Raw genomic sequence first — 19,336 nt, 5'->3', positions numbered from 1 at the left:
GGGGCGAGCGTGCGCCGCCAGCAGCGCGCTTCCGCCTGCGACGCGCTGCCGCCTGTGACGCGCTTCCATCCCTTCTAGGCAGCGGGGATGCCGATCCACGGGACCGGGGCCCGCAATTGCCACCTGACCCCACTGAGAGAGAAGGACGGTCAGCTGATGTAAACACAGCTGACCGTTCTTCTCTCTGAAATGATCACAGAGTGCCTGTCATCCTTCTATATAGGATCACAGGTCTCTATGATCATTTCACAAGCCTATCCCCCCCACTGTTAGAAAACACTTTCCTATGCTCACACTTAACCCTTTGATCACCCCCTAGGTTAACCCCTTCCCTGCCAGTGTCATTATTACAGTAACAGTGCATATTTTTAGCACTGATTACTGTAGTATTGTCACTGGTCCCCCCAAAAGTATCAAAAATGTCAGTTAGGGGTCCGATCTGTCCGCTGCAATGTTGCAGTCCTGCTAAAAAATCGCAGATCGCCACCATTACTAGTAAAAAATAAAAAAATAAAAAAAGACATAAATCTTTCCCCTAGTTTGTAGATGCGATAACTTTTGCGCAAACCATTGCAATTTTTTTTTTTTTACCAAAAATATGTATCAGAATACAAATTGGCCTAAAAGGATGAACACTTTTGATTTGTTAAAAAATTTTTTTGAGAATGTTATATAGCAGAATGTGAAAAATATTGTTTTTTTTTCAGAATTGTCGCTCTTTTTTTGTTTATAGCACAAAAAATAAAAATTGTACAGGTGATCAAATACCACCAAAAGAAAGCTCTATTTGTGGGAAAAAAGAACATCAATTTTATTTCGGTACAATGTCGCACGGCCGCTCAATTTTTCGGTAAAATAACACAGTGCCAAATAGCTAATATTGGCCTGGTCTTTAAGGGGGGGGCAAATCTTTCCGGTCCAGAACTGGAGCTTGGACAATAAAATCTGGGAGCTGCCACACCTATATACAAAAGCTCCCACACCTATATACATCTATTAGACTAGATCAGTTGTTACATTCTAGACCTAGGCCTACTGATTGAGTTATTTACCTGCTAAATTAATATGGCTACAATGGAGGGGGGCAAAGTGGGACTTTAGCGGTGCAAAATGATGGAGAAAAATCTGAATTCTCAAAAATTGTACATTTTATTACACATAGGAGGTGAGGACAAGACAGTACATCAATATAAAATGATAAAATCAAGAAAATGCACTCGAAAATATCAACTCTACATGTTTCGCCATCTTCATAATAGCTTCTTCAGGAGTTTTCATAGACATTTCTCTAGAGTGAACATTTCTAGGTAACAAAAGGAAAAAACATAAAAGACATCGCATGTGTATATACATAGGGCTTATCTCAATGGTCCTAAAGTTGAGTGCCCAATTGATTTACATATTAGAAAGACAATGATACCAATAAAAGTACCTTAAGATGACCTGAACCCTTTCTTATGCCGAAGGTGGAGGCAATAAAGGTGACGCCACCCAAGCGAGCACAGAGGGGGAGGGGAACCGAGACATCCAACCTCTTAAAGTTGACCCATAGAGAGGGTGACAGCCAAGCTAGGAATGATGGGTAGAAATAATGAGACCAGAGCATGGAAATACACTTCAACCCAAGATTGCTATATCTCCAGTTGTATAGGACTAAATATCAGGTTGAAAAATTGCTAAAATATTCACCTGATTATAATGAATGTGCAGTTGATTCACTAGGTACCCCAATGTAAAAAAGCAGGGAGGGAAAACAAAGTTTCCTTAGTATCCCCAAATGGGAGGTATCCCTTAAAGAGAAAAATGGAGTTCAAAATGCTTTGGAACACATCCCACTCAATGAAAGAGGTGGAAGTGTAGATAGAAATTTATTGCAACGTGAAACCAAGTGGATATTTAATTTATCGGCTATTCAGTATCCTGGTATAAATGAATCCATTAGTTTCAAACCCTTTCTTGGCTAGGTAATGTCACGTGTATTTATTGCTGATTCAGTACAGGATTTCTGATGCTGGCCAGCATTTTGGATTTTGAACCCTTGGTACAAAGTCCCCTTTTTCCAGGTGCCTATATTGGCACATGACATATATTTCGGTAAAATTGCCTTACAACAATTATATGTTTTTTTTTTCAGATGTAGTTTATCTACCTTTCAAAGAACAAGAACATTTTGTGATTTGCCCATTGGATATTTTTTCCTGACCCCTGCCGTCATGTGGATGCGACTGTGGATGGCAGACCCTAAGGTGAGCACATTGGGGGACCCATTGGATCCGAGCCTATTTCCAGCCTCTGTCCTTGTTGCCCATATGGGCACCCGCAGTGCCCTACACTTATTTTCCAGGAAAATTGGTCCAACCTGGTCAGTAGCAGCACCGCTTTCAAACTCCCAGGTGTCCTTCAATGGAGTTTCATAAAACCTCTTCTTTCTAATTTTCATTTCTATTACAATACTGACTGATTTACTAATTGGGTTGATCTTCTTCTTTATGACCTTTTGTGTCTTTAGATTTTCCCCATTATGCAGGCATTGTGGATATATCTTTTGAAATCCGGCCTTTAATAATGCTGTCAGTTTCATTTGGATCCATTTCAGATTGTCTCTGGCGATCTGCTACCTCCTCTGCATACATTATGTCCGGACCGGATGTTGCCATCCCCGACCTTCCGGTTCCGGCGGAACAATTCGATGCGGTTGCGTCTTGATGACGCACTTCCTCTTCGGTCTCCATTGGACCACTGGGCGTATCTCGCTCTCACTCCCTCGGTGACGTCAGACGCCGAGGAAGTGGAGAGGGTGAATAAATGCCGGCGCAATACGGTCAGTATTACACTAGACCACCGGGGAACGACATATGAGCTTCGAGACCATTTGCGGTAAATTAAATCTTCTAAACCCTGCTTCTCTCCTTACATCTTTTGTATATTAGATGCTGACTATGTCCTTCCATGCCTCTCTCTTCTTTCTCCTCCCGTGCAGTCTCTTTCATTTTGAGCGTACTATTGGAAAATTTGTTCAATTATAATGGCGGTGAACTTTTGAATACTGCATGATAATCCGTGTGCCCCATTTCTGCCAATTTTGGGTAAGTATGCATACCCTCAAAACTTGACAGACCTGCATTGCGTTTGTCATTGTCATTAATAAACTCAATTTTTCTCTTTAAGGGATACCTCCCATTTGGGGATACTAAGGAAACTTTGTTTTCCCTCCCTGCTTTTTTACATTGGGGTACCTAGTGAATCAACTGCACATTCATTATAATCAGGTGAATATTTTAGCAATTTTTCAACCTGATATTTAGTCCTATACAACTGGAGATATAGAAATCTTGGGTTGAAGTGTATTTCCATGCTCTGGTCTCATTATTTCTACCCATCATTCCTAGCTTGGCTGTCACCCTCTCTATGGGTCAACTTTAAGAGGTTGGATGTCTCGGTTCCCCTCCCCCTCTGTGCTCGCTTGGGTGGCGTCACCTTTATTGCCTCCACCTTAGGCATAAGAAAGGGTTCAGGTCATCTTAAGGTACTTTTATTGGTATCATTGTCTTTCTAATATGTAAATCAATTGGGCACTCAACTTTAGGACCATTGAGATAAGCCCTATGTATATACACATGCTATGTCTTTTATGTTTTTTCCTTTTGTTATCTAGAAATGTTCACTCTCGAGAAATGTCTATGAAAACTCCTGAAGAAGCTATTATGAAGATGGCGAAACATGTAGAGTTGATATTTTCGAGTGCATTTTCTTGATTTTATCATTTTATATTGATGTACTGTCTTGTCCTCACCTCCTATGTGTAATAAAATGTACAATTTTTGAGAATTCAGATTTTTCTCCATCATTTTGCACCGTTAAAGTCCCACTTTGCCCCCCTCCATTGTAGCTACTTTAAACAAAGGGATGTGGTGCTTTCTACTTCATCTCTAGCAATATTTCTTTAAAATTTGCTAAATTAATATGTTAATCTTTTTTTTTTGGGACAACAAGGCTTTCTTTCGGCAGTGTTGTCCTGCATAAATTACTTTATTTTCTATATATTCTGAAGATAGTCACGATGAAAACAATCTAGTTCTAGTTTAAGCAGCCTTTATTATAAAAACAACCTTATATTACCTTAGATGACAAAAAAAAAAAAAAAATGCAGTTTACAAATTAAATAAAGATTTTGTTTTTACTTTTTTTTTGCCTTTTAATGCAATTCCACAAAAAGACCATACAACACAAATAAAAAATGGAAAACCTTTACATATGAATAAAAAAAAAGGGGGGTTAATTAGAAACATGTTTTTTGCTACATTGCTACAAATCCAACAACATACTAATATTGAAGTGATGGGGTTGATTTACTGAAGAGTTGAGCCTGTTCAGTTGGCAAGGTGAGTGTTCACATTACGAAGTGTATGCACATATAGTTTAGTAAACAAGGCAGAGTTGTGTTCACTTTAAATTCCCATCCCAATCATGGGCAAGAGAACATTTTTAAAATATTGATTTTATCTTGTACATGATTGGATGATAAATACACCTTCACATTACTTACTAAGCTAAATAAGGGCAATTTTGTGATTTTAACAATTGGGTATTAGTAGAAATGCATAGCTGACACGTTACAATTAGCATTTATCATTCTTTATTTATAATTTTCTTCTTATTTACACAGATTTGTGAAAGCCGTGCCATTTTAAATCCGTATTATTACTGTAATCCAGTATTTATATAACCTGCTCTTTATTTACTCTTGCCCACAGAGATTTCGGGCAAAGCAGCCCTCATATAACATTTGGTAGATGATCAAGAGATATTCCTAAATTTCTAAATTGTGAACTGGCATGTTGGAAAAAGCATCTGGCAACACTTCATAGGCTGAAAATTATTTATTAAATGTATTACAAAAGTTGGCATTGCCATGTGACATATTTAATAAATAATTTTCAGCTTAGAGAGAGTTGCCAGATGCCTCTTTAAAATTTATAGAAAGTTCGTTGTGTTCCAAGCAGTTCTCTAGGAAGATTTAACACTATAATTTACATACCTACTGACAGGGCAATGTTCTCCAAGTACTGACCTGACCATAGTTTTCTTCATAAAATAGTCATTCAAACTGTAAGTCAAGCAGTATGGAAAGTAATGGTGCCATTACCATCTGCATGAAAGAAGGAAAGGTAGTAAAAATTTATTTCACCCAAATTAACTTTATTACCTGACATTTACAAAAGAATCACATAACCGATGCTTTGCAGTAATGCTGATATATAAGCTCATATTTGATTTTATTCTTAAAACATGGACAGTATATGTTAAATAAGCTGGGTGTTAAGTGTATAAATAAAATAGTCACTAAATGCTTTACTCAGTTAAAAGTCTGACGTTATCACAGTTTAACTACAGTTGTGAATGGGAAAAGGAATTTGTAATGTGTATATTTCTAGGGAAATTTATTGCTCATACTCATATTTCAAAGTCTTTTAACCACTTACGGTCCACCCACCATGTATTTACGTCTGTATTTTAACGTTAAATACCGGGGTTATGGCAGCAGATAGCTGCCATAACCCTGGTATTTTTTTAAACGGTGGGCGGTCCACTTTAAAATAAGGGTGGTCCCAGCGGCAGATTTGCTGAGAGATCACCTTTATGGGCGGCAAGAGAGGTGCCCTCCCCCCCTCCCCCTGTTTCCCCGCTTTCCGGACCTGTCGGTAGCGGGGAAAACTATTCGATCCCCTGTCCTCTCACACAGGAAGTTGAGTGAGGGCAGGATGGCCCTCACTCAACTCTATGGCCTTGGAGGACCAGAGCGACGTCATATCTTCCTAGCAACGGTTTTAACCACTTGCCGTCTGCTCACATTGCTGCTACTGCAGCAATGTGGCTCGTTATCGTCCAGCGACGTAGACCTACGTCGCTGGACTCCTCCCCTTGTGGACGGCGTGCTCCCGCTGTGTTCAGTCACAGTGGGAGTCGGGCCAGGGGAGGAGCAGCGGTGATCGCCGCTGCTCTTCCCCGATCGTCGGGGAATCGAGTGTGGAGATCCGCCTGCTTGTGTAAACAAAGCGGGCGGATCTCCTAAGTGACAGGCAGGGTCAGATTGCAGGGTTCAGCATAGCTGAACATGCGATCTGTCCCTGTGTCACTCAGTCACCTCCCCCCACACACGTCAGTAAGCACCAGGCATACATTAACCCCTCCCTCTCCAATAAAATTAACCCCTTCCCTGCCAGTGTCATTTTTACAGTAACAGTGCATATTTATAGCACTGATTACTGTAGTAATGTCACTGGTACCCCCAAAAGTGTCAAAATTGTCAGTCAAGGGTCTGATCTGTCCGCCGCAATGTTGCAGTCCCGCAAAAAAAATCGCAGATCGCCGCCATTACTCGTTAAAAAAAAACACCAAAGTTGACAGAAATCTTTCCCTTAGTTAGTAAACGCAATAACTTTTGCGCAAACCAATCAAAATACACTTATTGCGATTTTTTTTACCAAAAATATGTAGCAGAAAACAAATTGGCCAAAAATTTAAAAAAATTTTGATTTTTACATTTTTTTGGGGGGGAATTTCATATAAAAAAACGTGAAAAATATTGTTATTTTTTTCAAAATTTACGCTATTTTTTTGTTTATAGCGCAAAAAGTAAAAATTGCACAGGTGATCAAATACCACCAAAAGAAAGCTCTATTTGTGGGAAAAAAAGGACGTAAATTTCGTTTGGGTACGGCGTTGCACGACCGCGCAATTGTCAGTTAAATTCGCACAGTGCTGAATCGCAAAAAGTGGCCTGGACGTAAGACAGCAAAATCCTCCGGTGGTAAATTAAAGAACCCATTTTTTTCATCATGAAAAAAAATTACTTTTATATTTCTTTTTTAGTGTAGATGTGAGACCTGAGGTCTTTTTGACCCCAGATCTCACATTAAAGAGGTCCTGTCATGCATATTTCTATTACAAGGGATGTTTACAATTTTTTTTTTTTAAAGGACAGTGTAAAGATAAAATAAATAGGAACAAAAAAAAAATTAAAGCGCTCCGTCCTAGGTTAGCTCGTGCGCAGAAGCAAATGCATATGCACGTTGTGCCCACATATGTAAACAGTGTTCAAACCACACATGTGAGGTATCGCCACTATCGATAGAGCGAGAGCAATAATTTGAGCCCTAGACCTCCTCTGTAACTCTAAACTGCTAACCTGTAGGAAATTTTAAAGTGTCATCTATGGGGATTTTTAAGTTCCAATGTTTGTTGCCATTCCACGAGCGTGCGCAATTTTGAAGCATGACATATTGGGTATCTATTTACTCAACATAACATAATCTTTCACATTATAGAGAAAAATTGGGCTAACATTACTGTATTCTTATTTTTTAATTAAAAAAGTGTATTTTTCCCAAAACAACTGCGTTTGTAAGACCGCTGTGCAAATAGGGTGTGATAAAAAATATTGCAATGATCGCCAATTTATTCTCTAGGGTCTCGGCTAAAAAAAAAAAAAAAAAAAAATATATATATATATACAGGACCCCCTTAAATTTTTCACTCTTTGTTATATTGCAGCCATTTGCTAAAATCATTTAAGTTCATTCTTCTTCCTCATGAATGTACACATAGCACCCCATACTGACAGAAAAACACAGAATTGTTGACATTGTTGCAGATTTATTAAAAAAGAAAAACTGAAATATCAGATGGTCCTAAGTATTCAGACCCTTTGCTCAGTATTTAGTAGAAGCCCCCTTTTGATCTAATACAGCCAGGAGTCTTTTTGGGAAAGATGCAACAAGTCTTTCACACCTGGATTTGGGGATCCTCTGCCATTCCTCCTTGCAGATCCTCTCCAGTTCCGTCAGGTTGGATGGTAAACGTTGGTGGACAGACATTTTTAGGTCTCTCCAGAGATGCTCAATTGGGTTTAAGTCAGGGCTCTGGCTGGGCCATTCAAGAACAGTCACGGAGTTGTTGTGAAGCCACTCCTTCGTTATTTTAGCTGTGTGCTTAGGGTCATTGTCTTGTTGGAAGGTAAACCTTCGGCCCAGTCTGAGGTCCAGAGCACTCTGGAGAAGGTTTTTGTCCAGGATATCCCTGTACTTGGCCGCATTCATCTTTCCCTCCATTGCAACCAGTCGTCCTGTACCTGCAGCTGAAAAACACCCCCATAGCATGATGCTGCCACCACCATGCTTCACTGTTGGGACTGTATTGGACAGGTGATGAGCAGTGCCTGGTTTTCTCCACACATACCGCTTAGAATTAAGGCCAAAAAAGTTCTATTTTGGTCTCATCAGACCAGAGAATCTTATTTCTCACCATCTTGGAGTCCTTCAGGTGTTTTTTTAGCAAACTCCATGCGGGCTTTCATGTGTCTTACACTGAGGAGAGGCTTCCGTCGGGCCACTCTGCCATAAAGCCCCGACTGGTGGAGGGCTGCAGTGATGGTTGACTTTCTACAACTTTCTCCCATCTCCTGACTGCATCTCTGGAGCTCAGCCACAGTGATCTTTGAGTTCTTCTTTACCTCTTTCACCAAGGCTCTTCTCCCCCGATAGCTCAGTTTGGCCAGCTCTAGGAAGGGTTCTGTTCGTCCCAAACGTCTTCCATTTAAGGATTATGGAGGCCACTGTGCTCTTAGGAACCTTAAGTGCAGCAGAAATCTTTTTGTAACCTTGGCCAGATCTGTGCCTTGCCACAATTCTGTCTCTGAGCTCTTCAGGCAGTTCCTTTGACCTCATGATTCTCATTTGCTCTGACATGCATTGTGATCTGGAAGGTCTTATAAAGACAGGTGTGGGGCTTTCCTAATCAAGTCCAATCAGTATAATCAAACACAGCTGGACTCAAATGAAGGTGTAGAACCATCTCAAGGATGATCAGAAGAAATGGAAAGTTAAATATATGAGTGTCACAGCAAAGGGTCTGAATACTTAGGACCATGTGATATTTCAGTTTTTCTTTTTTAATAAATCTGCAACAATGTCAACAATTCTGTGTTTTTCTGTCAGTACGGGGTGCTATGTGTACATTCATGAGGAAGAAGAATGAACTTAAATGATTTTAGCAAATGGCTGCAATATAACAAAGAGTGAAAAATTTAAGGGGGTCTGAATACTTTCCGTACCACTGTGTGTATATATTATGTATTATATATATATATATAATGTTTGGGGGTTCTATGTAATTTTCTAGCAAAAAAAAATGATTTTAACTTGTAAACAACAAGTGTCAGAAAAAGACCCAGTACAGAAGTGGTTAAATACGACAGCTGAGAGTAGTGTAATATGCTTTCCCCATATATTTTTAGATATATTTGAAGATGTATGAAGTAGTTAAATATCAGGATCAGGTCGGTAAAATGTACACCGCATTGCCTGATTGCCTGATTTATAGATTTTGTGGGGATAACTGAGACTTGGTTTGACAGCTCTCATGACTGGATGGCGACCATTCAGGGGTATTCCCTTTATCGCAGAGATAGAGAGGGTAAAAAAGGGGGAGGGGTATGTTTGTATATTAAGAACAGTATACAGGTAAATATGAGGGATGATATTAATAATGGAGCTATGGACGAGGCAGAATCCCTATGGGTAGAGCTTCAAAGGAAAGGCACGGTGGGGAAGGTAATATTGGGCGTATGCTATAGGCCCCCAAACCAGAGGGAGGAGGGTGAGGTGGACCTCATGTTACAGATAGGATTGGCAGCAAGGATGGGAAATGTCATTATAATGGGGGACTTTAATTATCCTGATATAGACTGGGCAGAAGGAACCGCGCATTCAGCCAAGGCTCGGCGGTTCCTAAATGTTTTGCAGGACAATTTCATGGGTCAGATGGTGAATGCACCGACAAGAAACAATGCGTTACTTGACCTACTGATTACCAACAATACAGACCTGCTCACGGATATAGAAATACGGGACAACTTAGGGAACAGTGACCATAGGTCAATTGGTTTCAGTATTAATTACAGTAATAGGAAACACAAGGGTAATATAAGAACACTGAATTTCAAAAGAGCCAATTTCCCTAAACTGCGCTCGCTGCTAGAAAATATCAAATGGGATAGAACCCTGGGAACAAAGAACACGGAGGAAAAATGGGAGTGCTTCAAGAGCATACTTAACAAGGGGGTGGGCCAGTGCATTCCACAAGGAAATAAATTTAAAAGAGCAAAACTAAACCCTGGGTGGCTAAACTCCAACATAAAAATGTATATTAGAGCTAAAGAAAAGGCCTTCAAAAAATACAAGACTGAGGGGTCATTGGCAGCATTTAAGCACTACAAAGAGTGTAATAAGAAATGTAAAGACGAAATCAGGGCGGCTAAAATAGAACACGAGAGACATATAGCGGAGGAGAGTAAAAAGAACCCCAAGAAGTTCTTTAAGTATATAAACAGTAAGAAAGCGAGGCCAGAACACATTGGCCCCATAAAAGATGATAAAGGAAAAATGGCCACTGAGGACAGAGAAAAGGCGGAAGTGTTAAATAATTTCTTTTCTTCAGTCTTCACAAAGGAATCGGGGGGCTACACGAACCCCGCTTGTATGGCCGAACTAAATAATACACCTCAGGAAGTGCCGCCATGGCTAACAGAGGATAGACTTAGAGCTAAACTAGAGAAACTTAACATAAATAAATCCCCGGGACCGGATGGCTTGCACCCAAGGGTTCTTAATGAGCTCAGCCAGGTGATTGCCAGACCATTATTCTTGATCTTTAAGGATAGTTTACAGACAGGTATGGTGCCAGTTGATTGGAAAAAAGCCAACGTGGTACCAATATTTAAAAAGGGGCCGAGATATATCCCGGGTAACTATTGGCCGGTCAGCCTAACATCAGTAGTCTGCAAAATTTTGGAGGGGATGATAAGGGACCACATACAAGACTTTAGTAATGAAAACGGTATTATAAGTAGTAATCAGCATGGACTCATGAAAAATCGTTCATGCCAAACCAATCTATTAACCTTCTATGATGAAGTGAGCTGCCACTTAGATAAAGGTAAGCCTGTGGATGTGGTGTATCTGGACTTTGCAAAGGCCTTTGACACCGTTCCCCACAAACGCTTACTGTACAAACTAAGGAAGATAGGTATGGACCATAAGGTGAGTACCTGGATAGAGAACTGGCTCCAGGGGAGAGTCCAGAGGGTGGTGATTAATGGGGAGTACTCTGATTGGGCGGGTGTGGAAAGTGGGGTCCCCCAGGGTTCTGTCCTGGGACCAATCCTGTTTAATTTATTCATAAATGATCTAGAGGAGGGGATATCTAGTACAATCTCAGTATTTGTAGATGATACTAAATTAGGCATGCCAATATCTTCTATGCAGGATGTGGAAATCTTGCAAGCAGACCTGAACAAAATAACGGGGTGGGCAACTACATGGCAGATAAGATTTAATGTAGAAAAATGTAAAGTAATGCACTTGGGGGCCAGAAACCAGAAAGCAAGCTACTCACTAGGGGGGGAACCTCTGGGTGAGTCTAGGATGGAAAGGGACCTGGGGGTACTGGTAGACAACAGGCTTGGAAGTGGCATGCAATGCCAAGCCGCTGCAAGCAAAGCCAACAGAATACTGGGTTGTATAAAAAAGGGGATTCACTCCAGAAATAAAGAGATTATTCTTCCACTCTACAAGACTCTGGTCCGGCCACATCTGGAGTATGCTGTCCAGTTCTGGGCACCGGTCCTCAGGAAGGATGTGCTGGAACTGGAGAAAGTCCAGAGAAGGGCAACAAAAATAATTAGGGGAATGGAGGACATCAGCTATGAGGAAAGACTACAAGCACTGAACTTATTCTCTCTGGAGAAGAGACGATTGAGGGGGGGATATGATATCAATGTACAAATACTGTACTGGCGACCCTAGCATAAGGAACAAACTATTCAGAGAAAGGAGATACAATAAGACACGTGGCCACTCACTAAAACTTGAGGAAAGGCGGTTTAACCTTAAAGTGCGTAAGGGGTTCTTCACTGTAAGAGCGGTAAGGATGTGGAATTCTCTTCCGCAAGCAGTCGTATCAGCGGGGAGCATTGATAGTTTCAAAAAACTATTGGATGGACACCTTAAAGACCCCAACATACAGGGGTATACAATGTACGGTTAAAAGCAAACACGCGCACACATCATAGGTTGAACTGGATGGACTTGTGTCTTTTTTCAGCCTCACTAACTATGTAACTATGTAACTATATCAGTTGCAACAGTCTGGGATTGCAGAATGTAAAACGTGAAGTGCATAGCCAATTTAAAAGTTAAAAAAAAAGCACAGTGGATAATCCTTCTGCAAAGTTACTTTTCTCTATTGGGCTATGTTAACACTGTAAACATGTACAGTGTTAACAATGTATACACATTTCAGACATTACGACCTTACTCATGCTGAAAAGAATTATGACCTCAAGTTTCAAAGGGTAATTAAAAATCGATTGACTCATAAACACAACCCTAACCTAAAGAGGTGTCAACTCATGAACAGGATAGCAACAAAGAATAAATAGAGGATAATGCACCTGTCACTTTATCACAAATCAAATCAAAATATAGACTCCCCCATTTGAAAGAATTATGTGAACGTGCTGTTTTTTTTCCATATGGCTATGTATTGAGGAGTTGGTTGGGTAAAGGGTCAAGTGTTAGGGTTTGGAATATCAGTAAGCTTGTTTTACGCTTTTGCAGTCAGCGTCCCTGTTGTCTATGTTTGTGTGCTTATTATTCTATCAAAGCAGGAACATTATAAAAATAGTTTTGGATAAACTAATATATATATATATATATATATATATATATATATATATATACAGTATCTCACAAAAGTAAGTACACCCCTCACATTTTTGTAAATATTTTATTATATCTTTTCATGTGACAACACTGTAGAAATTACACTTTGCTACAATGTAAAGTAGTGAGTATACAGCTTGTATACAGTGTAAATTTGCTGTCCCCTCAAAATAACTCAACACACAGCCATTCATGTCTAAACTGCTGGCAACAAAAGTGAGTGCACCCCTAATTTAAAATGTCCAAATTGGGCCAAAGTAGCCATTTTCCCTCCCCGGTGTCATGTGACTCTTTAGTGTTAGGTGTGAATGGGGAACAGGTGTGTTAAATTTGGTGTTACCGCTCTCACTCTCTCATACTGGTCACTGGACCATATATATATATATATATATACACACACATATACACTGTATTGTCAAAAGCATTGGGATGGCTCCCTTTAAACACACATGAGCTTAAGTGGCATCCCAGTCTTAGTCCGTAGGGTTCTGTATTGAGTTGGCCCACCCTTTGCAGCTATAACAGCTTCAACTCTTCTGGGAAGGCTGTCCACATGGTTTAGGAGTGTGTCTATGGGAATGTTTGACCATTCTTCCAGAAGAGCATTTGTGAGGTCAGGCACTGATGTGGACGAGAAGGCATGGCTCTAATTCATCCAAAAGGTGTTCTGTCGGGGTTTAGGTCAGGACTCTTTGTAGGCCAGTCAAGTTCCTCCACCCCAATCTCGCTCTTCCATATCGCATTCATGTTGGAACAGGATGGGGCCTTCCCCAAACTTTTCCCACAAAGTTGGGTGCATGAAATTGTCCAAAATGTCTTGGTATTTTGATGCCTTAAGAGTTCCCTTCACTGGAACTAAGGGGCCAAGACTAACTCCTGAAAAACAACCCCACACCATAATTCTGCCTCCACCAAATGATTTGGACCAGCGCACAAAGCAAGGCCCATAAAGACATTGATGAGGGAGTTTGGAGAAAATTGACTGGCCTGCACAGGGTCCTGAGCGCAACCCGATAGAACACTTTTGGGATGAATTAGAGTGGAGGCTGCGAGCCAGGCCTTCTCGTCCATCATCAGTGCCTAACCTCACAAATGCTCTTGTGGAAGAATGGTCAAACATTCCCATAGACACACTCCTAAACCTTGTGGACAGCCTTTCCAAAAGAGTTGAAGCTGTTATAGCTGCAGAGGGTGGGCCAACTCAATATATGACCCTACAGACTAGGACTGGGATGCCATTAAAGTTAATTTGCGTGTAAAGGCAGGTGTCACAATACTTACTATTTTAGAACAATTTTAAAATTATTTTTAGAATTTCATATTGAAGACAGAAGATTAGGAACCAGGTGGCTCTATAATTATTTATCGATGTAGCCCCATTATGTGATATATAGTTGGTACTATCCTAAAAGCCAGATACTTTTGCAGTAAACTATAATGAAAAATATTTGCATTTTTTTTTTCTTCCACAGTCCAGAAGTTGTTAAGAGTGAACCTTATGGTGAAAAGGCTGATGTATGGGCAGCAGGATGTATCCTCTATCAAATGGCAACACTAAACCCACCCTTCCACAGTACCAATATGCTGTCTTTAGCTACCAAAGTACGCAGGTTTGCATTGTTTCCCCTTACAAGGGATCTTGCTGCTCTGTCATTTTATTTATTTTTTTTAATATGGAACACTCCACAAATGTGTGTGTGTCATCCTTGTGCTGGGGCCATGCGGTTGTTTGTCCTAGTTAATAAAATATAATGACAGGAATAATATTAAATGGTGCCATATTTACAACACTAGCTGCCACTTACTTCGGGCGATGCTAATAGCAATATGTGTACAGATTGTTGATTGCTAAACCGCTGTCACAAATATAGTATGATCTAAAAGATGACAAGCCCTAAATGTTTTATATAAATATACTGTTATATGTTGCACCCATTCACAATTCTGCGCTTAAAAACACATGCAACTTTAATGTGTGTGTTCAAGGGCATTTTACTGTGTGTAGTGGTGTGTTTTTTTTAACAAAAAATGTGCAAAATGTTTTATGTGTTTTGTGCAGTTTATAATACAGTAGGTTAAGTTTCACCTAAAATGCAGAGGTGTGAAGGAGCTTTAATGCTTCAGTTATCATATGCCTCAATGCTGGTATGACATATAGACCCTTTATACTTCTCAAAAACCCCAGCAGCAGTAGGGTCTTCCTGAGGGAATTATCAGATTACCTACAGGGATTTAACATTTTCACATTCAATGTTTTCTCTTGAATCTCAGTTTAATAGTTTGTATTATATACAGTATCTCACAAAATGGAGTACACCCCTTACTTTTTTGTAAATATTTTATTATACCTTTTAATGTGACAACACTGAATAAATGACACTTTGCTACAATGTAAATTAGTGAGTGTACAGCTTGTATAATGGTGTAAATTTGCTGTCTCCTCAAAATAACTCAACACACAGCCATTAATGTCTAAACCGCTGGCAATAAAAGTGAGTACACCTCTAAGTGAAAATGTCCAAATTGAGCCCAATTAGCCATTTTTCCTCCCCGGTGTCATGTGACTCATTAGTGTTACAAGGTCTTAGGTGAAAATTGGGGAGCAGGTGTGTTAATTTTGGTGTTTTCGCCTTCACTCTTTCATGCTGGTCACTAGAAGTTCAACATGGCACCTCATGGCAAAGAACTCAAATTGATCCAAAGAAGTGCAGAGAGGAGAGGATCCACCACCAAACAGAGTCACTGAATACTCCCACCAGCTACTCAGACCCACCAGGGTCACACAACGCCCAAAACACTGATGTAGAGCTCAACAGGTAGGATCCAATAGCCCCAAACACTTCCTGCTGCTGCAGACTGGAAACCAATCCAACGGACCTTTGCTGTAAGAGTAAATCCCGACTTTAATTAGGAATTGTTCCCATTCCCGTCTCTTAGCATATTGCTGGGATATTTGTTGTCTTCACAGCAGAATCCATAGTTGCTGCTGCACTGGTAAGAGTTTCAGCTGTCATCTTCTCTTCCACTAGAACAGGGTTTTCAGCTATAAGACGATTGCCAGGGCCCTGAAACTGAGCTGCAGCACGGTGGCCAAGACCATACAGTGGTTTAACAGGACAGGTTACACTCAGAACAGGCCTCGCCATGGTTGCCCAAAGAAGTTGAGTGCACGTGCTCAGCATTATATCCAGAGGTTGTCTATGGGAAATAGATGTATGAGTGCTGCCAGGATTGCTGTAGAGGTTTAAGGGGTGGGGCTTCAGCCTGTCAGTGCTCAGACCATATGCCGCACACTGCATCAAATTGGTCTGCATGGCTGTTGTCCCAGAAGGAAGCCTCTTTTAAAGATGATGCACAAGAAAGCCCGCAAACAGTTTGCTATAGACAAGCATACTAAGGATATGAATGGAACCATGTCCTGTGGTCTGATGAAACCAAGATCAACCTATTTGGTTCAGATGGTATCAAGCGTGTGTGGCAGCAACCAGGTGAGGAGTACAAAGACAAGTGTGTTATTCCTACAGTCAAGCATGGTGGTAGGAGTGTCATGGTTTTGGATCTTGGGCTGCATGAGTGCTGCCGGCACGGGGAGCTACAGTTCACTGAGACAACAATGAATGCCACCATGTACTGTGACATACTGAAGAAGAGCATGATCCCCTCCCTTCAGAGACTGGGCTACAGGGCAGTATTCCAACATGATAACGACCACAAACACACCTCCACGACAACCACTACCTTGCTAAAGAAGCTGAGGGTAAAGGTGATGGACTGGCCAAGCATGTCTCCAGACCTAAACTCTATTGAGCATCTGTGGGGCATCCTCAAATGTAAGGTGGAGGAGCGTAAGGTCTCTAACATCCACCAGCTCCGTGATGTCCTCAAGCAGGAGTGTAAGAGGACTCCAGTGGCAGCCTGTGAAGTTTTGGTGAACTCTATGCCCAAGAGGATTAAGGCAATACTGGAAAACAATGGTGGCCACACAAAATATTGACACTTTGGGCTCAATTTGGACATTTTCACTTAGGGGTGTACTCACTTTTATTGCCAGCGGTTTTGACATTAATGGCTGTGTGTTGAGTTATTTTGAGGGGACAGCAAATATACACTGTTATACAAGCTGTACGCTCACTACTTTACATTGTAGCAAAGTGTAATTTCTTCAGAGTTGTCACACGAAAAGATATACTAAAATATTTACAAAAATGTGAGAGGTGTACTCACTTTTGTAAGATACTGTATGCAAACAATATTCTTTAAAAATGTACTGCTATAACAAAGCAAGTGTGTATAGCAACCATAAGTAGGGAATTTAGACTTGATCTTCCAAGCATCTGTATGCTTATAATGCATGAAGGGCCATAACAGATCACTTGGGTATTGGTAATTGCATTCTTCAAAAAACAAAAACATTTTCACCAAGACCTAATTTTTCTCATTTTATTTCCATGTGATGGTTACACAGTGTTGTGAAATTAAACTGTCCAACTATCCGACAATGTTTATGGAGCAATCTGAATATTTTTCATATTTAACAATCCTAAATCTGTTTTGAATACAAATGTGTTGCTCTATGTCAATTACCACCTGTAGAAGCTTTGAGTAAGCACAGTAGTTGCGCTTCATTACTAATAATGCAATATTCTTAAAAAAAAAAAAAACACTTCTTTTAGCAGACAATAGATATTATCCACTAGATTAACTTCCCAATTATTCTATGAATATTTCATTGCTAAAGCATACAGTGCTTTACTTATATGAATTATAATATCACAGACACAACTTATTTAGTTCTATTAGTTAAATGGGGTTTTCTTGGAAATATAAAACAGTATTATGCTAATATGACAGTTTGTAATGAAATTTTAAATACTGCATTATTTTTTTAGTGTTTTAGAGGGTTAATGTTTCTTACAGAGGCAGTAATGTGTTCATTATGTGACATTTAATTTCAGTTTGTGCTATTCAACAATTCTTTTTCTTCTGAGGCTAACCTCAATGTAACATTCAGCTCATTTTTCCACTATAAATTATAGCATTTACCTGTAGCAAAGTTATAACAGGGAATGCTAAGGACGCCGTGTTTAAGTTGCCAAGTAATACATAAAGCAAATTACATTTTAGCATAAATGGTGGCCTATATGATTCTGGGCTATATGTATAAAAGTACAAATATCTAAAAATGAAAGTGTTTGTGTTGCCCTTAGCTGTTATCAGTTTTTTTCCGTTTCTGGCTAACATAATGAGGTGTCTCTCTGTTACTGCGCCCTCATTAGAGAGCAAGAGTCTGCAGCATATCAGTCAGCGAGGGTAAGACACCATTTGAAGCAGGAGAGTAGTCTCTTTAGTAATCCTGTTGGTGGCAATTGTTTCCAGTGACAGGATCACTAATGTGACATCGTCCTTAACCACTTTACCACCGGAGGATTTTGCTGTCTTACGTCCAGGCCACTTTTTGCGATTCGGCACTGTGCAAATTTAACTGACAATTGCGCAGTCATGCAACGATGTACCCAAACGAAATTTACTTCCTTTTTTTCCCACAAACAGAGCTTTCTTTTGGTGGTATTTGATCACCTGTGCGATTTTCATTTTTTGCGATATTAATTGAAAAAAGCGACAATTTTGAAAAAATAACAATATTTTTCTACTTTGACAGTTAAAAAATATCCAATATATTCAATTTTTGTAATATATTTTGGCCATAATGTATTTAGCTACATGTGTTTGACAAAAAAATTCTCAATGAGCGTATTTTTAACCACTTTATGACCGGAAGGTTTTACCCCATTCCTGACCAGGCCATATTTTGCGATTCGGCTCTGCGTTACTTTAACGGACAATTGCGCGGTCGTGCAACACTGTACCCAAATTAAATTTATTTTTTCCCCACAAATAGAGTTTTCTTTTGGTGGTATTTGATCACCTGTGCGATTTTTACTTTTTGCGCTATAAACAAAAAAAGAACGACAATTTTGAAAAAATAACAATATTTTTCAAATTTTTTTATATGAAATTCCCCCCCAAAATGTAAAAATCTAATTTTTTTATCATTTTAGGCCAATTTGTTTTCTGCTACATATTTTTGGTAGAAAAAATCGCAATAAACGTATTTTGATTGCGTTTACTAACTAAGGGAAGGATTTCTGTCATTTTTGGTGTTTTTTTTTTAACGAGTAATGGCGGCGATCTGCGATTTTTTTTGCGGGACTGCGACATTGCGGCGGACAGATGGGACCCTTGACTGACATTTTTGACACTTTTGGGGGTACCAGTGACATTACTACAGTAATCAGTGTTATACATATGCACTGTTACTGTAAAAATGACACTGGCAGGGAAGGGGTTAATTTTTATTGGAGAGGGAGGGGTTAATATACGCCTGGTTATACTGACGTGTGTGGGGGGGAGGTGACTGAGTGACACAGGGACAGATCGCAGGTTCAGCTATGCTACCCTGCAATTTGACCCTGCCTGTCACTTAGGAGATCTGCCCGCTTTGTTTACACAAGCGGGCGGATTTCCACACTAGATCCCCGACGATCGGGGAAGAG

The 19,336-nt window shown here is 40.0% G+C and overlaps 1 protein-coding gene across 1 annotated transcript in view; it reads left to right on the top strand.

Annotated features, from left to right (window-relative positions):
* The window catches only part of NEK10 (NIMA related kinase 10), a 472,071-nt gene that overhangs the window by 222,973 nt on the left and 229,762 nt on the right, over positions 1–19,336 (top strand). Inside the window, exon 24 of the mRNA XM_082258594.1 lies at positions 14,255–14,384. Within this exon, the coding sequence (XP_082114720.1) occupies positions 14,255–14,384 (130 nt within the window). The remainder of the gene's footprint in view (positions 1–14,254; positions 14,385–19,336) is intronic.

Source organism: Pelophylax lessonae (assembly GCF_965119305.1).
Source record: "Pelophylax lessonae genome assembly, chromosome: 5".
Taxonomy (NCBI): Eukaryota; Metazoa; Chordata; class Amphibia; order Anura; family Ranidae; genus Pelophylax; species Pelophylax lessonae.
The sequence above is the reverse complement of the archived record's forward strand: the minus strand, read 5'-3'. Positions and strand labels throughout refer to the sequence as shown.